The sequence below is a fragment of the Caretta caretta genome, chromosome 8 (assembly GCF_965140235.1).
Source record: "Caretta caretta isolate rCarCar2 chromosome 8, rCarCar1.hap1, whole genome shotgun sequence".
Classification (NCBI taxonomy): Eukaryota; Metazoa; Chordata; order Testudines; family Cheloniidae; genus Caretta; species Caretta caretta.
In genome coordinates this window covers 102,872,919-102,891,198 of record NC_134213.1, presented here as the reverse complement: position 1 = coordinate 102,891,198, position 18,280 = coordinate 102,872,919, and the positions used below count along the sequence as shown (strand labels likewise).

General features: G+C 42.6%; 1 protein-coding gene across 4 annotated transcripts; it reads right to left on the bottom strand.

Moving 5' to 3' along the window:
* Nucleotides 1–50: 50 nt before the first annotated feature.
* On the bottom strand, nucleotides 51–18,115 carry TAL1 (TAL bHLH transcription factor 1, erythroid differentiation factor). Of its 4 annotated transcripts, none has more exons than XM_048859809.2 (4): nucleotides 17,991–18,115; nucleotides 11,734–12,153; nucleotides 10,260–10,351; nucleotides 51–3,401 (listed from the first exon to the last, which is right to left on the bottom strand). In XM_048859809.2, exons 1-4 carry the CDS (start codon nucleotides 18,002–18,004, stop codon nucleotides 2,983–2,985), a joined length of 945 nt encoding a protein of 314 aa, XP_048715766.1. In that variant the 5' UTR covers nucleotides 18,005–18,115; the 3' UTR covers nucleotides 51–2,982. The 4 variants fall into 4 exon arrangements, with proteins under 4 accessions (XP_048715766.1, XP_048715767.1, XP_048715768.1 ...); XM_048859810.2 differs by lacking the exon at nucleotides 17,991–18,115 and adding an exon at nucleotides 15,471–15,713; XM_048859811.2 differs by lacking the exon at nucleotides 17,991–18,115 and adding an exon at nucleotides 12,942–13,899.
* Between the last annotated feature and the right edge of the window lie 165 nt (nucleotides 18,116–18,280).

The following is an 18,280-nucleotide window of genomic DNA, read 5'->3' as shown; positions in this document are numbered from 1 at the left end:
GAGGGGAAAAAAATACTGAATGACAAGCATTAAGAAAAAAGAGCAGAGGCTGATTTGTAAAACTTTATTTAGAAATATTCTCGATATATTCATTATATTATATATATTTATATATACACACACATTACAACAAATGTGTTTTCTAAATAGCACATCCACAGTGGGTTGCCTAATCGGCTTTACAAAGATAATAAGGGTACCAGGTCTGGTTACTTAACTTCTGCAGAAAAATGCAGAAACCAAAGGAATTTTAAAAAAAAGAAAAGCAAAGAATTCATCACAGAGTACAACACTGACCGAAAGTGCTGATTCCAAACATAAATGGGATGATGTTATATACACCAAGACATAGAGCAGGCAGAAGAAGAACCGGAGAAATAGGAGATGTACCATTCAAATCACAATTAAAGTACAACTATACATACCTCAGCTATACTTAAGTTGTATTCTGCTAAGAGGCTACAAATATATGTGTTTTGTAAAAGGGTTATAAATTGTACCATTTTGTCTTCTTTTCAGAAAAAAAAAGGGGGGGGATTTCTAACATTTTAAATGACTTGTCTTGGAATATCTGTCCAAAAAGGGGTAAAATATCATTATTATTTCAATCCCTTTAAAAATGTAATAACACTTTATCTTCGTAACAAAATTTCTCTCCCTCCTCCCCCAGAAACTACTGATCCCCGGATCTTGCAAAGTGATGGGCGCCCCCTGCAGGAGCTGAGAGTCCTCAGCATCTCTCAGGCTCAAGTTCCAATTTCTTACTCCCCTATGTATTCCCCCCATCACAGAACGCGTCCCCTACCAGTGTCTGAGTTTTGAGGTCTAGCCCCTACTCCCATTGAAGTCAGTGACAACTCCCTTTGGAGCAAGATCTGGCCTTTAGATAATACCAGACGGTGAAACTGACCCTGTAATGCCCCACATAATGTAAATCTCACCTGAGCCCCATTTGAGGACTTTATAGGTGCAATGTACTGGCCCTCTGCATAGGGGTGAATTCTCAGACCATTTACCTAAAATATCAATGGGGAACTCACAGCAAGGTGGTACACCCTCTTAATATTCCCACACACAACACTGAGAGAACCCAGCCTCACTCATATTACTTCCAAGATAGTATCGACCCATTCTCATAAACGGGCATAAAAAAAAGAAGTGACGGTACCCTACAATAAAAATAGGGTCAACCTGGCTTTCCAACAGGCAAACTAATGGCTCTAAATGCTCACACACGGACGTCTCTGCATTGCCTTGTACCTCAACACCTATAATAAATAAGAGACAGGGTTGTATAAAGTGTACTCATTCTAATTATTTTCCCTTACAAAGAATGGGGCTTTCTCGCATCATGTGGATTTTTCTGAATCTCTGCCGAGCAAGTGGATAATGAGATAGTTTGTTCTGGTGCGATTGCTCTGTCAATCATTAGCAAGTGGGAAAAAGAGAGAGTCCTATGTAGGTTCTGCTGTTCATGGGATATGCAGGGCCTAGCTCCTCAGTCTGTGTAAACAGGCATAGTATGGGAGTCAATGGAATGACCCTGATTTACACCAGCTGAGAATCTGGCCCACATTTTTTAAGTACTCTGCTTTTTTTAAAGTGTCCTTCAGAGGACATCTCCAGATGGAGGATAATTTCTGTTTCAAAGTGATCTGGTTGTATGTGGCCACCAACCTGCAATACGTCTGCATGCCTGGGAATTGCTGTATGTGTCACAAATAGCACTGAATCTCAGTGTAAATCTACACAGCAAGAACAAAACCGCGGCTGTGAGTCTCAGAGCCCAGGCTGACTGCTTTGCTTCTGGGAACTCTAGAGATATCCACATCCTTGTGCAGACAAGGCTCCGGCGGAAGTCTTAAGTAGACAAAGAGGCAAGATCAAATCGGGGGGCTAATGAACAGACGGGGAGCGGGGGGGAGGTTAAATAACCATCCTTTCCAGATGGGTAAAACCCAACAATCCAAAGCACATAATTAAATCTCTTTTATATCCCTTCTACACACACACACACACAATTTGTTATTCCATCACTGCCTTTGTTTTTAACTAAAATACCAGGATGACAATTGCAAGGAAAATTCCCACTCACCCATACTGAAATGTGTAATCCTTGGGTGATGTCATGTCCCCACTGAAGCCAATGACAAGATTCCCATAGACTTCAACGGGGCCACGATTTCAGCCATTGCACAGTAGTTGGGAGGGAAGAGAGAAGAAAACATCTATGTACCTTTTCATTCAGTGGATACTGCATGACAGTTATTAAACAGAAGTAATTCCACATCATAAATACAACACCTCAAACAATCCAAAGTTAGGCTACGGTTTTGGGCTTTTTTGAAAAAAAAAAAGTCTCGTTCCTTGTAACAGTTCTTTAGCGGGAGGCATTTTTCAGCTCTTTAAAAAGGTACAGTCAAAAGCTCTTGGACAATAAGAAGGCATTGCCCTAGCTTCCACACTGACAAGTTGCATATACGTCATCAGAATGGTTTGGAGAGATGCTGCAGAACTGTTCGAGATTTTGGTCGCTTCCAAGTGCCACACGTAAAAGGAAGGGACATGTAGCTTCCATTGGCAGTGAAAGAGGGAGTCACTGCCTGTTTCTGATCCATGATTATTCTGCTACAAGAGATCATCATCAAATCATTTGATATTGAAGAGGTGTCAGCAGTGTTCCCTCCCCCCACCCAGCGTTACATCCATGAACAATATGTACAATAAGATGACTTTCATCTCCGTCCGATCAAGTACCTAAATGTTGAATGTCCACTTGATTTGGTCTTGTTCTCCATCAACTCACTGTCATTTTAGTTCAGGGATTGTGACCTTTAGAAATATTGGCTTGAGAACTTGATGAGCTCAAGTTCCTGTTTTCTTTTTGGAGATGTAGAGTTGGGAAAATAGGGTGTAATTCCAAGACCCAGGGACTGAGGGTTTACTTTCCCCTCTGTGCTTTAGGAGGGATCTGTAAGGTCATCATCGCTGGGCATTGCCTTCTACAGGAAGAATGGAGTGATGGAGACTCCTTGTATGCTTTGTATCTAATGTTTCATGTTCTTCTGTGAAGCTGTCCGGGCTCCCTGCTCCATCTAAAGAGCTTCCACAGCTAGAGTTTGGAGACAACATGTCCTGCAGGAGATCCTCTTGGACTATCCCAGTGTCTTTGTTCACTTTGCCCCTTTGGTTTCCCTCTTCTTCCTGGTCATTAAGCAGTTTGGCCAGGAAGTTGATGTATTTCATAGCCAGGCGTAAAATTTCATTCTTGCTCAGTTTTTTGTCAGGTGGGTGGGTCGGAATGAGTTTACGAAGCTCTGCGAATGCACCATTGACATTCTGTTGTCTCCACCTTTCCCGGCTATTGGTAAAAATGCGGCGGACCACTTTTGTATGGGGACCTGAAATTACAATAGTGCATGATTAGGGGTAACATTAAACAGATTATTTATCATTTCACTTAATGGTCAAAATTTCCCAATGTGACTGACTAACTTTAGGCACCTACTTCCCTAGGTAGGTATCCCAACAGAAGTGGTCTGGTTTTTAGAACTGCCACAACTTCCGTTCAAGCCAATGGGAGCTGAAAATCAGGTCATTTCTATTTAGGCGTCTAACTTTAAGTCAACTAAGTTTGAAAGCTTAGGCCATATATGTGATTAGCAGGCTGTATATTTTCATCATATCCCAGTGATAAAGGACTTGTACAAGCTTAGCTCATGAACTGCCTTATATTTTATACTCTATTAACTTCTCTTAACATTGGCCAAAACAGATATGACAAGAGACAACGTGAGAGAGCAGAGGTTTTAGTGGTTCTATGGTCAGGATGCAGATACTCGTCTAAATCATTTATTTGATACAAACCCAAAGCTGGTAGGGAGCTTAAAGCTGTTACGTGACCATTGGATGGCCTATGTGAAATGAGTTGCTGGTACTCAGCCCAATTCCTTGGGAACAGGTAGCCACATTACAAAACCAGCCCCCTTCCCCCAAAAAAAGAAACCCAACACCAAAACCAACCAAACAAAAATGAGAGCCTTTGTTGGAATTCTGAATGGAGACCAGGAGTCAAATCATCCCAGAACTGCCCTATCAGTTTTAGAAGCTGTCTCTTCAGGTCAGCATTGTGGAACGTTGGCAGAGCAGCTGGAGAGCCTGACAATGACACTGTGATTGACCATGCTTTTCCTGTCCTGTAGATACCCTCAACCTGATTCTATTTTGATTTATTTTTGTAGGAGGGGAAATGACAACAAAATACTGATGTTAATTTAGCCGGGCAAGCAGTGAAGTCCATTTAAAATTGCTAGAGTTTTACCCCATGGCCAGTTTTAGAATGAATGTGTTGACGTAAAACAGCTAACGTCCCGGAAGACCAGATAGATACCAACATTGACTGTGTCTTCTCCTTTCCATGGGTGATCATAACACCTACTGGTGTGGGGTTGTACGCATGGAGAGGAAGGATTTATGAGCAGGTCCTGCCAGGCATAAGATCCAGGTCAGAGTGCAATCTCAGAATCCCATTTCTCTGGATCAGTGGAAGTATGTACAAGCGGGTACTCATTCCAGCTATTGGACAGTGCAATATCTATCCAAATAGGACTCACAGAGTATATTATTATTACTATATATTTTGCTTTGCATAAATTGTTATTGAAGGGACCTAGCAGGAGACCTCACGAGCCTCTGGAAGGGTTGCCATGGCAAAAACCACTATAAAGATGAGAGACGTGCATGCCTGGAAAAGCACAACACCAAGTACCAATGTAGGTATAATATCTATGGGGGTGACACTGAATGACAGATCACATGGCCTTGTACAGCACATGTCCACACGCTATACTCTTACATTCTGAAACCCCTTGTCTGATTACTGCATCATGGTGGGAATAAGTCACTGACCAACAATAGTCCTGTGGTCAGTTGTTTAGATTGCCCAGTGTTCCATCATCACCCAATGCTTGTGCCCACCAGTGGGATGCTTTGGCTGTAGCCATGTGCCCACTTAATCATAGAATCATAGAATATCAGGGTTGGAAGGGACCTCAGGTCATCTAGTCCAACCCCCTGCTCAAAGCAGGACCAAGCCCCAATTTTTGCCCTAGATCCCAAATGGCCCCCTCAAGGATTGAGCTCACAACCCTGGGTTTAGCAGGCCAATGTTCAAACCACTGAGCTAACCCTGCCCCCCAACCAAACCACTGGGCGTGTTTTGGTTGTTAACATACACTTGGACTCCTTGGGTGGGGAGTTCAGCTATAGCAAATGGATAATAGACCACGTGCTCTGAAGCTCGCTTATAATATTGTTGCAACATACTAGTACAACGCGGCTGCCTCCTGATAAATCCACCCTCAAGATCAGAGAAGACAGAAATCCCAAACACTAGGAAATGAAATGCTGGCTGGTGAAAAGAAAACACTGACACATGATGTGTTGCGAGAAAAATCCGTTCCATGGGCTTTGCAACTGGAAACACTTCTAAGCAACCACAGTCATTGCTGCGACAGATTCAAGCTACTGGCCCCTCCAAACCAAATCAGCCACTTATAAGCAACAGACACATCTCACTCACATTACCAGGAGCTGCACAGTTCCAATGCACAATAGTCCCTTTCCCCTCTCCACCGTTAAAAATAAATCCACCCAAAATAACAACAACAACAACCACAGAAAATGGGAAGGACTGAGGTCCACCACTGCCCACCCCAGATTCCCCCCTCCCCTGCATATGCAGGAAATTGATCGTGTGGGATACGCCCACCTGATCCTAACAGATGATCCCTGCTCAATGCTCCAGAGGAAGGCGAAAAAGCCAAGGTGTCTGCCAATGCGCCGTGGGGGGAAAATGTCCTTCCCGACCCCAAATCTGGTGATCAGTTCAACCCTGTGCATGAGAGCAAGAATCACCATGATTAAGTAAAAATTTAATTCTGCAACTTTCAGTTTCCTTTGGGGATCTAGCTATCTGGGGAGTTATTGGAGCCCCATCCCTGCAGCATCTAAGCACGAATGAATGAATTTACTCTCATGATTGCCCTGTAAGGTCAGAAGCACTCTCCTTCCCATTTTATAGATGGGAACAAGAGGCTCAGAGAGATGAAAGTGATCTGCCCAAGGTCAAAGGGGAGTTGCTGGCAGAGCCAGGACTAGAACCCCCATCTTCACAATCCCAGTCAAGTCCCTAAGCCATGAGGCCATTCTTCCACTCCCAAAGAGCACCATAACTGAGCATTCAAATGCAGTTGTAAGATCTTAAAGCCAGGGACTGTTTCTTACACTGGATTTGTACAGCACCCTGAACTCAGGGTCCCCAGTGCTAAGTGGGGCATCCAGGCAATTCCACAACACGAGTAATGACAACAGTAGAGCTATTTGCACTGCTAGCCTATCATTAAAGATCTCTCCGGGTATGTTTACACTCCACATTAAGCCCAGGCTCTGACTCAGGTTTGAGCCCACGCCCCTTTTCCATCCACATGCAATGAGTCTGACTCGGGTCAGCAAGCCCTCAGAAGCTGGGTCCTAGGACCCTGCTAGGGGGGTGGGTCAGAGCCCGAGTCCTGCTTGGACTCAGGTCCAAGCCTTATCATTTTGCAGTATGGACGCAGCTCAAGCTGCAGACCTTGCAGAATGTGTGCCCTAGCACAGCTGTGAGACCCAGGTCCAGTAATTGCAAACCCAGGATTACAATGCAGTGTGGACACTCCAGCATGGGCTTGGAAACACCAAGTGCACAAGAGCAAGTCCCACAGACCTAGGTTTACAATGCAGTGTAAACATAACCTCTGTGCTCCTCTAACATGCTCCTCTAAGCTTAAAAAAAAAATATCAAGAAACATGGAAATCAGATTCTCATGCAGAGAGGGTTTTGTTTAATTTTACAAAATCTCTTTTGCTGCTTTTGAATTTGAGTGGGAAAATATTAGAGATCACTAGCCTAAAAAAAATTTAAAATACCAACGGTGCAATCTTGCATGCACAGAATACCCATTGAGTTCACTGGGGGGCTGGTGCCCCTAAGGAATCCATTCATAAATTTTTTAAAATGCTGTGATCATCTAAGATGACATCAAGCATAACGCAGACCATAGAATTTCACCCCGATTCCTGCATTGACATCAGACACAATGCAGGTGTAGAATTTCATCTCCTGATTCCTGCATCAAACCCAGTAACTATGGTTGAACTGAAGAAAGGTATCTTTTAGAAAAACAGTCATCCTCTCTTGATTTAAAGATTTGAAGTGATGGATAACACAGGATGCTTTGTGGATAGGTCATGAAAAACTGAGGTATTCTTCTAAATGACATTTGTCGAGTAATTAAACCAGAAGATTGAATCGGGTTTTCTACATAATTTGTTAAATATAATACAAATCAAAAGGAGAACTGGTAGAAATTTTTCAAAATCCCGACAGAATTTTTTTGCAATCAGTTTTCAAAACTTTTTGTGACCGTTATGTATGTATTTATTTTGCAGCTGGCTTGGAGAGCGGTCAAAAATTTTGTAACACTTTGACAAAACATTTTCATGAAAAGGGGTTTTGATTGGAGTCACTTTTGGGGCTTTACAACTGTTCCTCTCTGAAGCAGCTCAGCTTGTGCAGTTCAGAGCTGAGCCCTGCAGTTGGGAGAAAGCCATCAAGCCAGGTGGTTTGTTATTCATGATCCAATAAGCTGAGAGGAGCGGGCGCTGCAGGCGGGGGAGACAGTGAAGAATCTGCCCAGATGACATCAGGAGCTACTGAGACTCTGGTTGCAATATATATTGTTTTCTTAGAATCTTCAGACATATTTCTGGGTCAGTGACTAGCCCTTCTGCTATCAGTTTCTTCTAAGTGCAGGTTTTAAACATGCTAGATTAAGCCACTATTGTGGTTGGCAGAGGAAGCAACTGAAAGGCCTAAAAATGGCCACCATACTGGTCATTTCTGTATCTTACTAATGCGCTGTCCAGTCCCCTGCCCCTGTGAATGCCAATTCTCCGCCTGCTCATTCTGGTTTGATCATAAATCGAACTGACGGGCAAGGCTTAAGAGCTGCCATTGATCCAAAAACTGAAATTTGCATACCTACACTGCCCCTATTTAGGAGAACTAGTCCAGGCCTATTTTGCCATTCTATCTCCCAAAGAGCTCTCCTAGTTTAATGTCTCTGGTTTTTTCCCCAAATGCCCCATGTTGCAAATCTTGTCAGATATGAAATACTCCTTGACAGACAAACCATAACCGTCTGAAGACATTACACTTTCTTGTATCAGCGGCAGTCCGGATTAGTAAAATCCCTAATAATGATCCAAATATGTTCACACAGGAACCATTGACAGCAGTGGAAGTTGCCTGTTCATGTCTAGGGGCACACTTTTGCCCTATTTACCTGGTTTGCTAAATATAAATTTTATCCAAAACCCCTTGGAATCTTTCCACTGACTTCAGTGGGCTTTGGAGCAGGCCCTCTAGGCCTGCAAACACTCTCCCATGTACTTTAAGGTTATTCACACGCATAAGTGTTTGCAGGCTCAGGGTCCTAGTCTGCTCCCTGAGATACACGCCCACAAAACTATCCTAGTTCAAAGGCCTGATCCTGCAAATACTTAATCAACTACTTTGGGATATGCAGGATCAGGCCCAGTGAATATACCTAATACATTATCTAGTAAATACATATTCAGTTTTCTTTCAAATACATTTATATATGTCCTGCTCATCTAAACAGTTATTGTGTGTATTATATATAAGTAAAACTTAACATCTAAGCTAAAAACAAGTAAACTCAGCGGGAAGGTTAAAACTCTTGCTCAGACTCTATGACACTGATACACACTTGTGTTTTTATTTTTCAGCCTTATTATTTATATTATGGTAGAACCTAAAGGCCCCAACCAAGATAAGGACCCCATTGTGCTAGGTGCTGTGCAGATACATGGGGAGAGAAAGTCCCTGCCCCAATCAGCTCACAATAGAAATGGACAAACAGACAGAGGATGGAGGGAAAGAGTAACACATAAATGCAGTGAAACTGGAGTGATGTTTTGCAAGCATTATGTTAGCTTCACAATTTTCTTTTGAAGTGTGGAGGACTGGGGTTTTATCTGGACAGATTAGATAGATAGGTTAGCTAAAAAGAAAGACAAATGAAGGGAACTGAATTTTCTGGCTTTTGTGGATTTCAATGTTTTATCATTTAAAATGTATTTTCTTTTTATCATTTCATCTCATTTATATAGCCATCTGTCACTGTGGAGAGCTTTAGGCTTTGATTTAAAAACTAAGGACCTTTGACTGGAAACATATACTCCTATGGAGTGTTTACTCATACAGGCATTCCCACTGAAACCAATAGGACTGCACAGGGGTAGGTAGTGAGATAATATCCGAGGCTGTTTAATTTCTTCCGTACTTTGAAAGATTTTTAAAAATATGTTATAAACTCTGGGCCATCAGTCTGGAAGCAGAACTGGTCAATTTCAAAGGGCAACTCTGCTTCAGGGCTTCTGGCAGAAGGCAAACCTCTGTCTGGTGACTTTCTGAACTGTCTTTGCAATTTCAGCACATCAGAAGAGTGGCCCCAGTTCAGCAAAGCACTCAAGCATGTATATAAGTCTCTCTCACTACAATGGGACTTAGGCCTGGTCTACACTTAACGCTTATACTGGCATAGCTATGTCAGTCAGGGGGTGAAAAAACCACATTCCCTAGCCCATGTAGCCATGTTGATAAAACCCCCAGTGTGGGTGCAGCTATGCTGACAGAGGACCACTTCTGTCAGCATAGCTAACGTTGTTCAGGGAGGTGGCGTTCCTACACTGGCAGAAAAACTCCTTCTGTCTTGTACACTGTATCTACACTAGGGGGCTATGCCAGCATGGGCTCTGTAGACATAGCCTTAAACAAGTGCTAAGTGGTTTGCAGAACAGGGATAGAATTAAACACCTGCTAGAGTGCATTGCTGAACTGGGGTAATATTATTAAGTCGTTCATCATCAGACTGGTTACAGATGGAGTAGGAGGTATTGGCTCCACTATCCAGGAGTCAAGACCAGGACAGAAGCAAGCTATCAGCCAGTAGGAGTGATGTAACCTCATCCTTTTATTGCTTTGTATTTTACCCCAACACATGTTGGTCTAAGCAACCTTCCCATGTCACCAAGGAGCGGCGGGGGCGGGGGGGGAATGGGATGGGACATTAAGCACCGGCTAAATCCCTTTGCACTTGATATACACCATCAGGGGAAGAAGAAAAGATTCTCACCATCACTGATCTCCACTTCATAAGGAGACGATCTTCTTTTCATTCTATTGTTGTTGTAGATTGAGAAGGTGTCTGGCTCTCCAAAAAACCCACTGCAAACAAGGTGCAAAGGGAAGGTCAGAAAAAAACGAGGAGGAAAACACACAGACACACTTCATGAAGGGTACTCACTTGTCGCCGGGGTTCTTCGAGATGAACGCTGCACATTCCCACTCGTGGGGAGCACCTTGGGCACCCGTGCAGCGGCCACCTGAAGAAGAACTATTAGATATTATAGGCCAGATCCTCAGCTGGTGTAAATCAGCGTCGCTCCACTGACATCAAAGGGACTTTGAAATCTATCGAGCTATATCAGCTGATACCAGTTGAGGATATAAGTAGGCATGTGTGAGAGTACATAAATAAAACACACACACACGCACACACATACACACACAAGCATGTATACACAAATTATACATACATTTACATATACAGCATAACAGACATCTGTCTTAAGTGACCAGGATAAAAATTTGTAGGTCCTCCAATCAATGTGATATAATTCTAATACAGGTATGTGTACTTTCTAGCAAGTCTTTTAAGACAGAAGGCTACCTGATCTCTAGATGATATATAACACACATATGCTGAACTACTATTAATTTGTATTGAATGAGAGAAAATAGAATTGAATTATATGATATAAGTACATTGTAGGGTGTAGGCATAGTTATTTATACACACTACATGCAATGCATATTCTGAAGCAATTCCTTATCACTGTCATGATTATTTGTAGGGTCACACACATCTCACCCAGTGCATACATCTGAGAGATTTCTTCAAGGAAACAAAAAACTTGCCCACTAGATAAATGTTGCATTGGCTACATTTACACCTTTGCATTTAAAATATTACATTTTAATATGATTTTAATGTATGCAATATATATATAATATCGCATACATTAAAATCATATTAAAATGTAATATTATATCTATCTATCTATATATATATATAATTACCCTTGTTCCAAGGGCTACAATAGGTGTTTTGCTTTGCAAAATTACACGCATCCAAACTCTCCCACAATTATCCAGGCACAAGAATTACATCCCCAGACAGAGAAAGGTTCCTTTGCCAGACAACCTCCTGTCCTTATGAACTTCGGATAGATAGATAGATAGATAGATAGATAGATAGATAGATAGATAGATAGATAGACACGTGCAGGACAGGAAGACAGAGAGAGGTCGGAGAGACACAAGAAGAGAAACAATCCAGCAGTTTTCTGCAGAAACGGTACTAAAGGCTTCATCTCAGGATAGGACAGGGCGAGGGAGCTGCTGTAGGGCGCTGAGTGGGGAGACAGACAGACAGAAGAAGACGGACAGCCTCCCGGAGGCAGACCGACAGACAGACAGCCGGAGCGAGGGGCAGACGGACGGGCGGGCGGGGAGATCGGGCAGGAGGCGGCGGGCAGGGCACGGACCTGTTGATGGTGCCCAGCGGCTGGCCGATGTTGTAGAGCATGGCTCGGCCGGCCGCCGGCAGGGGAAGCGCCGTGGGGCTCAGCTGCACCATGCGGGCGTCGCAGGCGGCCTCGGCCGGGGCTCTGCACGGCTCGGCGCCCGGAGCTCTCTGCATCGCCTCGCCGGGCGCCTCGCGGCCTTTTATGTCCCTGCGCACCAGCTCGATCACCGGCACGGCGGCGGCGGGGGGCCCGGGGGAGGGCCGGCCGGTCTCCTTGGAAACCCCATTGAGCAGCAGCGGGGGCTCTCCTGGGACCTCCATCCCCCCGCGGCTGCTCTCCGGCTCGCTCGTGCCTTCCGCTCCCGGATCGTGCGGCTGCGGGGGCCGGGCATCCCGCGGGTCACTGCGGGGCAGCTCCGCCGGCGGCCTCTCCATCGTCCTGGGGGAGAGAGGAGAGGAGAGGAGGTGAGCGGGGTGGGGGGAGCCGAGGGCACCCCTGCGAGACAGACTGACTGTCCAGCGGGGGAGGGGGGGGAGAAAGAAAGAAAGAAAGAAAGAAAGAAAGAAAGAAAGAAAGAAAGAAAGAAAGAAAGAAAGATTGCGGGAAGGATGGAAAGAAAGAAGAAGAAAAGTGGGGGAGGGAAAGAAAGAAAGAAAGAAAGAAAGAAAGAAAGAAAGAAAGAAAGAAAGAAAGATTGCGGGAAGGATAGAAAGAAAGAAGAAGAAAAGTGGGGGAGGGAAAGAAAGAAAGAAAGAAAGAAAGAAAGAAAGAAAGAAAGAAAGAAAGAAAGAAAGAAAGATTGCGGGAAGGATGGAAAGAAAGAAAGAAAGAAAGAAAGAAAGAAAGAAAGAAAGATTGCGGGAAGGATGGAAAGAAAGAAGAAGAAAAGTGGGGAAGGGAAAGAAAGAAAGAAAGAAAGATTGCGGGAAGGATGGAAAGAAAGAAGAAGAAAAGTGGGGGAGGGAAAGAAAGAAAGAAAGAAAGAAAGAAAGAAAGAAAGATTGCGGGAAGGATGGAAAGAAAGAAGAAGAAAAGTGGGGGAGGGAAAGAAAGAAAGAAAGAAAGAAAGAAAGAAAGAAAGAAAGAAAGAAAGAAAGAAAGAAAGAAAGAAAGAAAAGGGGGAAAAGAGAGGGGTGAAGGAAAAGCGGGTGAAGGAAAAAAGGAACAGAGAAGAGGTGACGGTGACAGATGTTGCTAGTTTGACAGCAGCGTCCAGGCACACACACCTCCGCAGCGAAGGAGCCCATTGTCCCGGCCTGGGAGCCAGAATCCCGCTGCAATGATTTATTAGCAGGAGAATTAGCCAAACGATGCTTTGTACCAGAAAAGGGGCGAGCTTAGCTATTTGTACTGAAGCGCCGGGGCACAATCCTGCCTTGGTGGCTTCTCCGCCAGTGCAGGACGAGAGATGAAATCCTGGCCCCCTTACAGTCAATGGCTAAAGTCCCCTGGATCTCCGTGGGGCCAGGATTTCACCCAATATTTAAAAAGATGAGGGTTCACCGGAGCCAGGTGTGGCCGAGAGATGGGCTTGGTGCAATCCCCCGAAGCCCAGGGATCACTATTTGTTTCACCATTCGCCTTAGCTTAATATCTCTGTGTTGCCTATTTAAGCCTCACATTTAATCTTCTCTTTGATCCAGCATTTGCTGTTCCACCGGCAGGTGACTTAGCCACGGCTGGAATCAGTTTCTTTTCCATTAATTTTTTTTGCAGCCCAGATAGAGGAAGAGAATAAACTCCAGGGTCTGAAGACGTGGGCGTGATGGTGTTTAAAGAATAGAACATTTTTATCGAAGGGTAAACCAAGAGCTTCGGATTTTTCTTTTTATTACGACTAATGTTAACAAAAGGACAGGGCTAAACGGGTGTTTATTGGCGAGATTTCCAACGGAAACACCGTTTTGCTGCTACCCCAGGTTACACTTTTGAACTCAACCACCCTTCGTGGAAACTATTGATTTGAAGATGAATTTATCATGGCTACCAGCTATAAAGAGGGTGAAATACGGAGTCTATGTTTTAACATTCCAATTCGAGAACTGTTCAAAGGGGCATTATATTTCTCTCTGGACACATACACACACTGGATAGTAAAAAGAAAAGGAGGACTAGTGGCACCTTAGAGACTAACCAGTTTAGTCCTCCTTTTCTTTTTGCGAATACAGACTAACACGGCTGCTCCTCAGAAACACTGGATAGTAGTGTTTGCATATATGTGTGTATACTATATTATATATATATATATAATGCTATATATTTGTATATAAAATTATTGTAATGCAATATAATCGCCACAGTGGCCCTGCATTTTATAGGGTAATCATTTTATGGTTACACTATAAATCAGGTTACTCCCAGTGGCAAAGGAGCGGTCACTTACCCCAGTCCAACTGCACTTCAGATCTTACAAGACAACGCTAATAGGCAATCCTATAATTAACTAATCAAAGAATGGTTTCAGAGTAAAAAGAAAAGGAGGACTTGTGGCACCTTAGAGACTAACCAATTTATGTGAGCATAAGCTTTCCTGAGCTACATCCGATGAAGTGAGCTGTAGCTCACGAAAGCTTAATGCTCAAATAAATTGGTTAGTCTCTAAGGTGCCACAAGTACTTCTTTTCTTAATCAAAGAATGATTAACTAAGAAGAAGAAATATATAAAAATGATTACACTATAAAATGCAGGGCCAGCGTGGTGATTCTATTGCTTTACAATAATTTTATATACAAATATACAGCATTATACTATAGTACTTTGCTATAAACATTGTATGACATTTTATTGCTTTAACACGGAACCCTGGCATTCTGATATACACACACATCACGTGTATATTTCTCAGCAAAGTCATGGTGGTAATTATGTTGTTATACAGGGAGATGTAGTCGAAGTATTAAATTCTACTCATGCAACATAGTGATCACCATGACTTTGCTGAGAAATATAGACCGGGTGTGTATATTTTTATACACACACACACATTATATATATATATAACGTTGCATGAGGAGAATGTAATACTTAATCTATATACAATGATTGCAATGTTTTGCTGAGAAATATAAGAATGTAGTGTTTCTGTATTAAGGTAGTAGAAGATAGATAGATAGATAGATAGATAGATAGATAGATAGATAGATAGATAGATAGATAGATAGATAGATAGATAGATAGATAGATTTCCTATTCATTTCAAACGACTAGCTTTGTCTGTAACCAAGATGTGGAGTCTGATCAAGTGTGACTAGCAATGGGAAGTAATTATATTATTGCAAAACAAATGTCTAGTCCGGGGCCCAGTCTTGAGTAAGGAGAGCAGCATCGGGTTAATTTGATGTTTCCTATTTTGGGGACATATTACACCGTAGATTTTTGTTTTAAGCAGAATGGCCCGTGGCTTTGGGCCGAAAGACCCACGTCCTGCAGCTGTACTATCTGGTCGTATCCAAAATGTGTTCGGTACATTTGAAGTCACTTGTTTAAAAAGCAATCTGTAGGCGCCTTCTCTATCCATTAACCCAGGCAGGCAGGCTACAGGAGCCGTCCGCTGGGCAAGGAGCGGGTTAGTGTCTCATCTGCCATCAAACACATGGATGTATCGTTACAGGAAACGCATTTCACGCTGAGGAATTATTATTTCCATTTTGTTTCCTCCCGAAGTTTGGGGTTTGTTCATTTCATGGCTGGTGTAAATAAAGGAGGCCCGGTGCTTTGCGAAAGCAGATCTGATCCCAGACTCAGCCTTTCTAACCTTAATTTCCTTGACTCCTGCGGGGCTTAGTTAAGCAGATCGTTTGTAGGGAAGACCTGAAAAAGTCTCAGGGCGCCGGCCCTTTCCCAGCCACCTCTCCGGGAAGGATTCTAACGGTCTGTCGGGATATTGCATCGTGAGCGACCATTCACATCTGTCTCCTCGAGTGTCCTGTTCCAGCAAAAGATCTCTCCGGCTCAGGGCTGCCTTCTCGCCTCCCACCTCTAGGATACTTAGGACTTGACAAGGAGAAAGGAAACCCATATCGAGATAATAATTCCTGGGGGCGGGGGGAGATCTCTTGCCCCAGTTTCTTTAGATCAACTGCACGTTGGAGCCGGAGAGATCGACATCAAGATAGCAAACGCTGATAGAGAGGCGTGTGGCTAGGGATGCCCGCCGTACACCCCCCCGCCCCAGCCAATCACAACTAACGGACGGGGAGACTGGACCCAAATATAACCCTCCTCATGCGTAAATTGGGCTTGGAATTTGGATAGCACATTAAAAATCTATATTGTTTAGTTTCAATGTATATAGGGGTGTTTATATTATTAATAGGGTATATAGACAGAAACACACCCTATCTATGTACACTGTATTTATTCCCTTTAATTAAATTATATATATATACATATATATTACATATATTATAAATTTGTTATATATACATAATTAAAACAAATAAAGTATTTATAAACGTTTACAATTATATATACACACACACATATAATATATAGATATATAATTATAAACTTATTTAAAAACGTTAAATATATACTATATGTGTGTATGTGTATATAATTATAAACGTTTATAAATACTTTATTTGTTTTAATTATGTATATATAACAAATTTATAATATATGTAAATATCTTGTTCTTCATATTCATATATTTCTATTAATAAAGGGGTTTAACATGGATGCAAACCCCTTACTAATATAGATATATAACGTAAAGATTTCTCTCTCCATATATCCCATCACACATATAGGTCGAAATAAAACAAACGATTTATTTGTATTACCGGACTAGAGCTGAAAACAGGGTGTTTGTTTTCAGCTGGCATTTCTCAAACTGATGCCTGCAGGTTTGCAGACATGCTATTAAAAGTGCAGGGCCTAAAAATTAAACCTAAAAGCCAGTCGGAGATGAATACACAGGTTGAAGCTTGTATCTAGTACAGTCTTTGTCCGAATTTCTCACTGAAAGTTTAAGATGGAATCCCATCCTCAACATCTGTTATTTCCAGTCCGACCCACACAATAGAAATGTTTCCCTCCTTTAGCATAACGTTCGTTATGAATCAGTATGATTTTTTTAAAATCCCGGTATTTGTGGCTGCTTAAGGGATGTAACCCTAAAGGAGATATAAACTACCTGTGTCGATATCTCTGCCTAATACGTCTGTCCATTCCACATCTCTCTCTCTCTCTCTCTCTCTAAAATTGCGGAGTGGAAATATTTCCTTTTGGGATCGCTTTCAACGAGTTAAGCCATAATACAATGAAACAAGAAAGAATCGGAAATTTTAAACACATCCTTCCTTTCCCCTTCACAGACACACAAGGCAAAGTAACAGATAAACACAGAGAAAATTATCAACAAGCCATTAGCCAAAGCGCTCTCTTTTCTGATCATTTCACAGAGCATTTCTCTGCAACCCCCCCCCCCACACACACACATTTCCCGAGCCTGTTCAAATGCAATCGCAGAAAAATAATAATCGTTTCATTTTCCGTAGAAAGATAAATAAGTAACCCTCCCCAACCAATTTCCCTCTTTGCCTTCATAATATTTCACACTTTTAAAACAGCAACAGAGAATCGGATTGAATTTGCTTCTTTCGGATCGAATTTGTTACTAGAATAACATGGGAGGTGTGTGTGTGTGAATCCTATAATTTTAATGTCTTAAATTCCACTCTTCCTACGTAATTTGTGCTGGTCGTAACCCCTGTCCTAGATTCTTTGTTTAAAACTGTGGATCTGACGGGAAATTTGTACCCATTAATCCAAGTATTAGTTCATTTCCCTCCAGGAACAGCGACAACCACAAAAATAGAATGAAATAAAACGTTATTGTGGAGTTGCTTCTGGCCAGCTAGATTCAAACAGGGCCTTTCCGATAAACTGGCTCCATAGCGCAACCAGATCCCGATTAAAAGGAACAAAACCAATCCTACCCAGACCTATACACCCATATTTATACTTCGCTTCTGCATCTGCCCCGAAGAAAGGGTTGTTAATCCTGCCTTCTCTCTGCAGCATCAAATATCCAGCTGCTTTTGGGATCAGTTTGCTCAACGAAATTTCCCCAAAAGAAAAAGAGCCGTCCCCTCCCCCCCCGCCTCCCCCCATTGAACAACGGAGAATTGGTTTTAATTTTTGTTGCGCGTTTTCCCATATTGCGCAACACACGGGAAAATGCTCGCGCTCTCTCCAGAAGGAAGCCCTGGAAACAATGAGCGAAATACAACGCTTTCCCCTTTACGTATACATAGATCTCTATACTCACCATTTGCTTTTCATTGGTAAAAGTGAGTGGAGCCATTTTGTGGCCTATTCATTGCTGCTATGTATATTTTTTTCCTTCCTCTCTCTCTCTTACTGGAGCAGGATCTAATTCCACATCACGTCCAGTTTCCTATTTAGTATGGAGAACGGAACACTAGAGCAATGTGGCCAACAGAGATAAAGCCCCAGCAATGGCCCGCCTGCCCTGATAAGCTTCTAAACCCATTATTTATGAAATGATTCATTATTATTTGGCAATTTTATCGAAGGAAAGCGGGAACTTATTGCAGG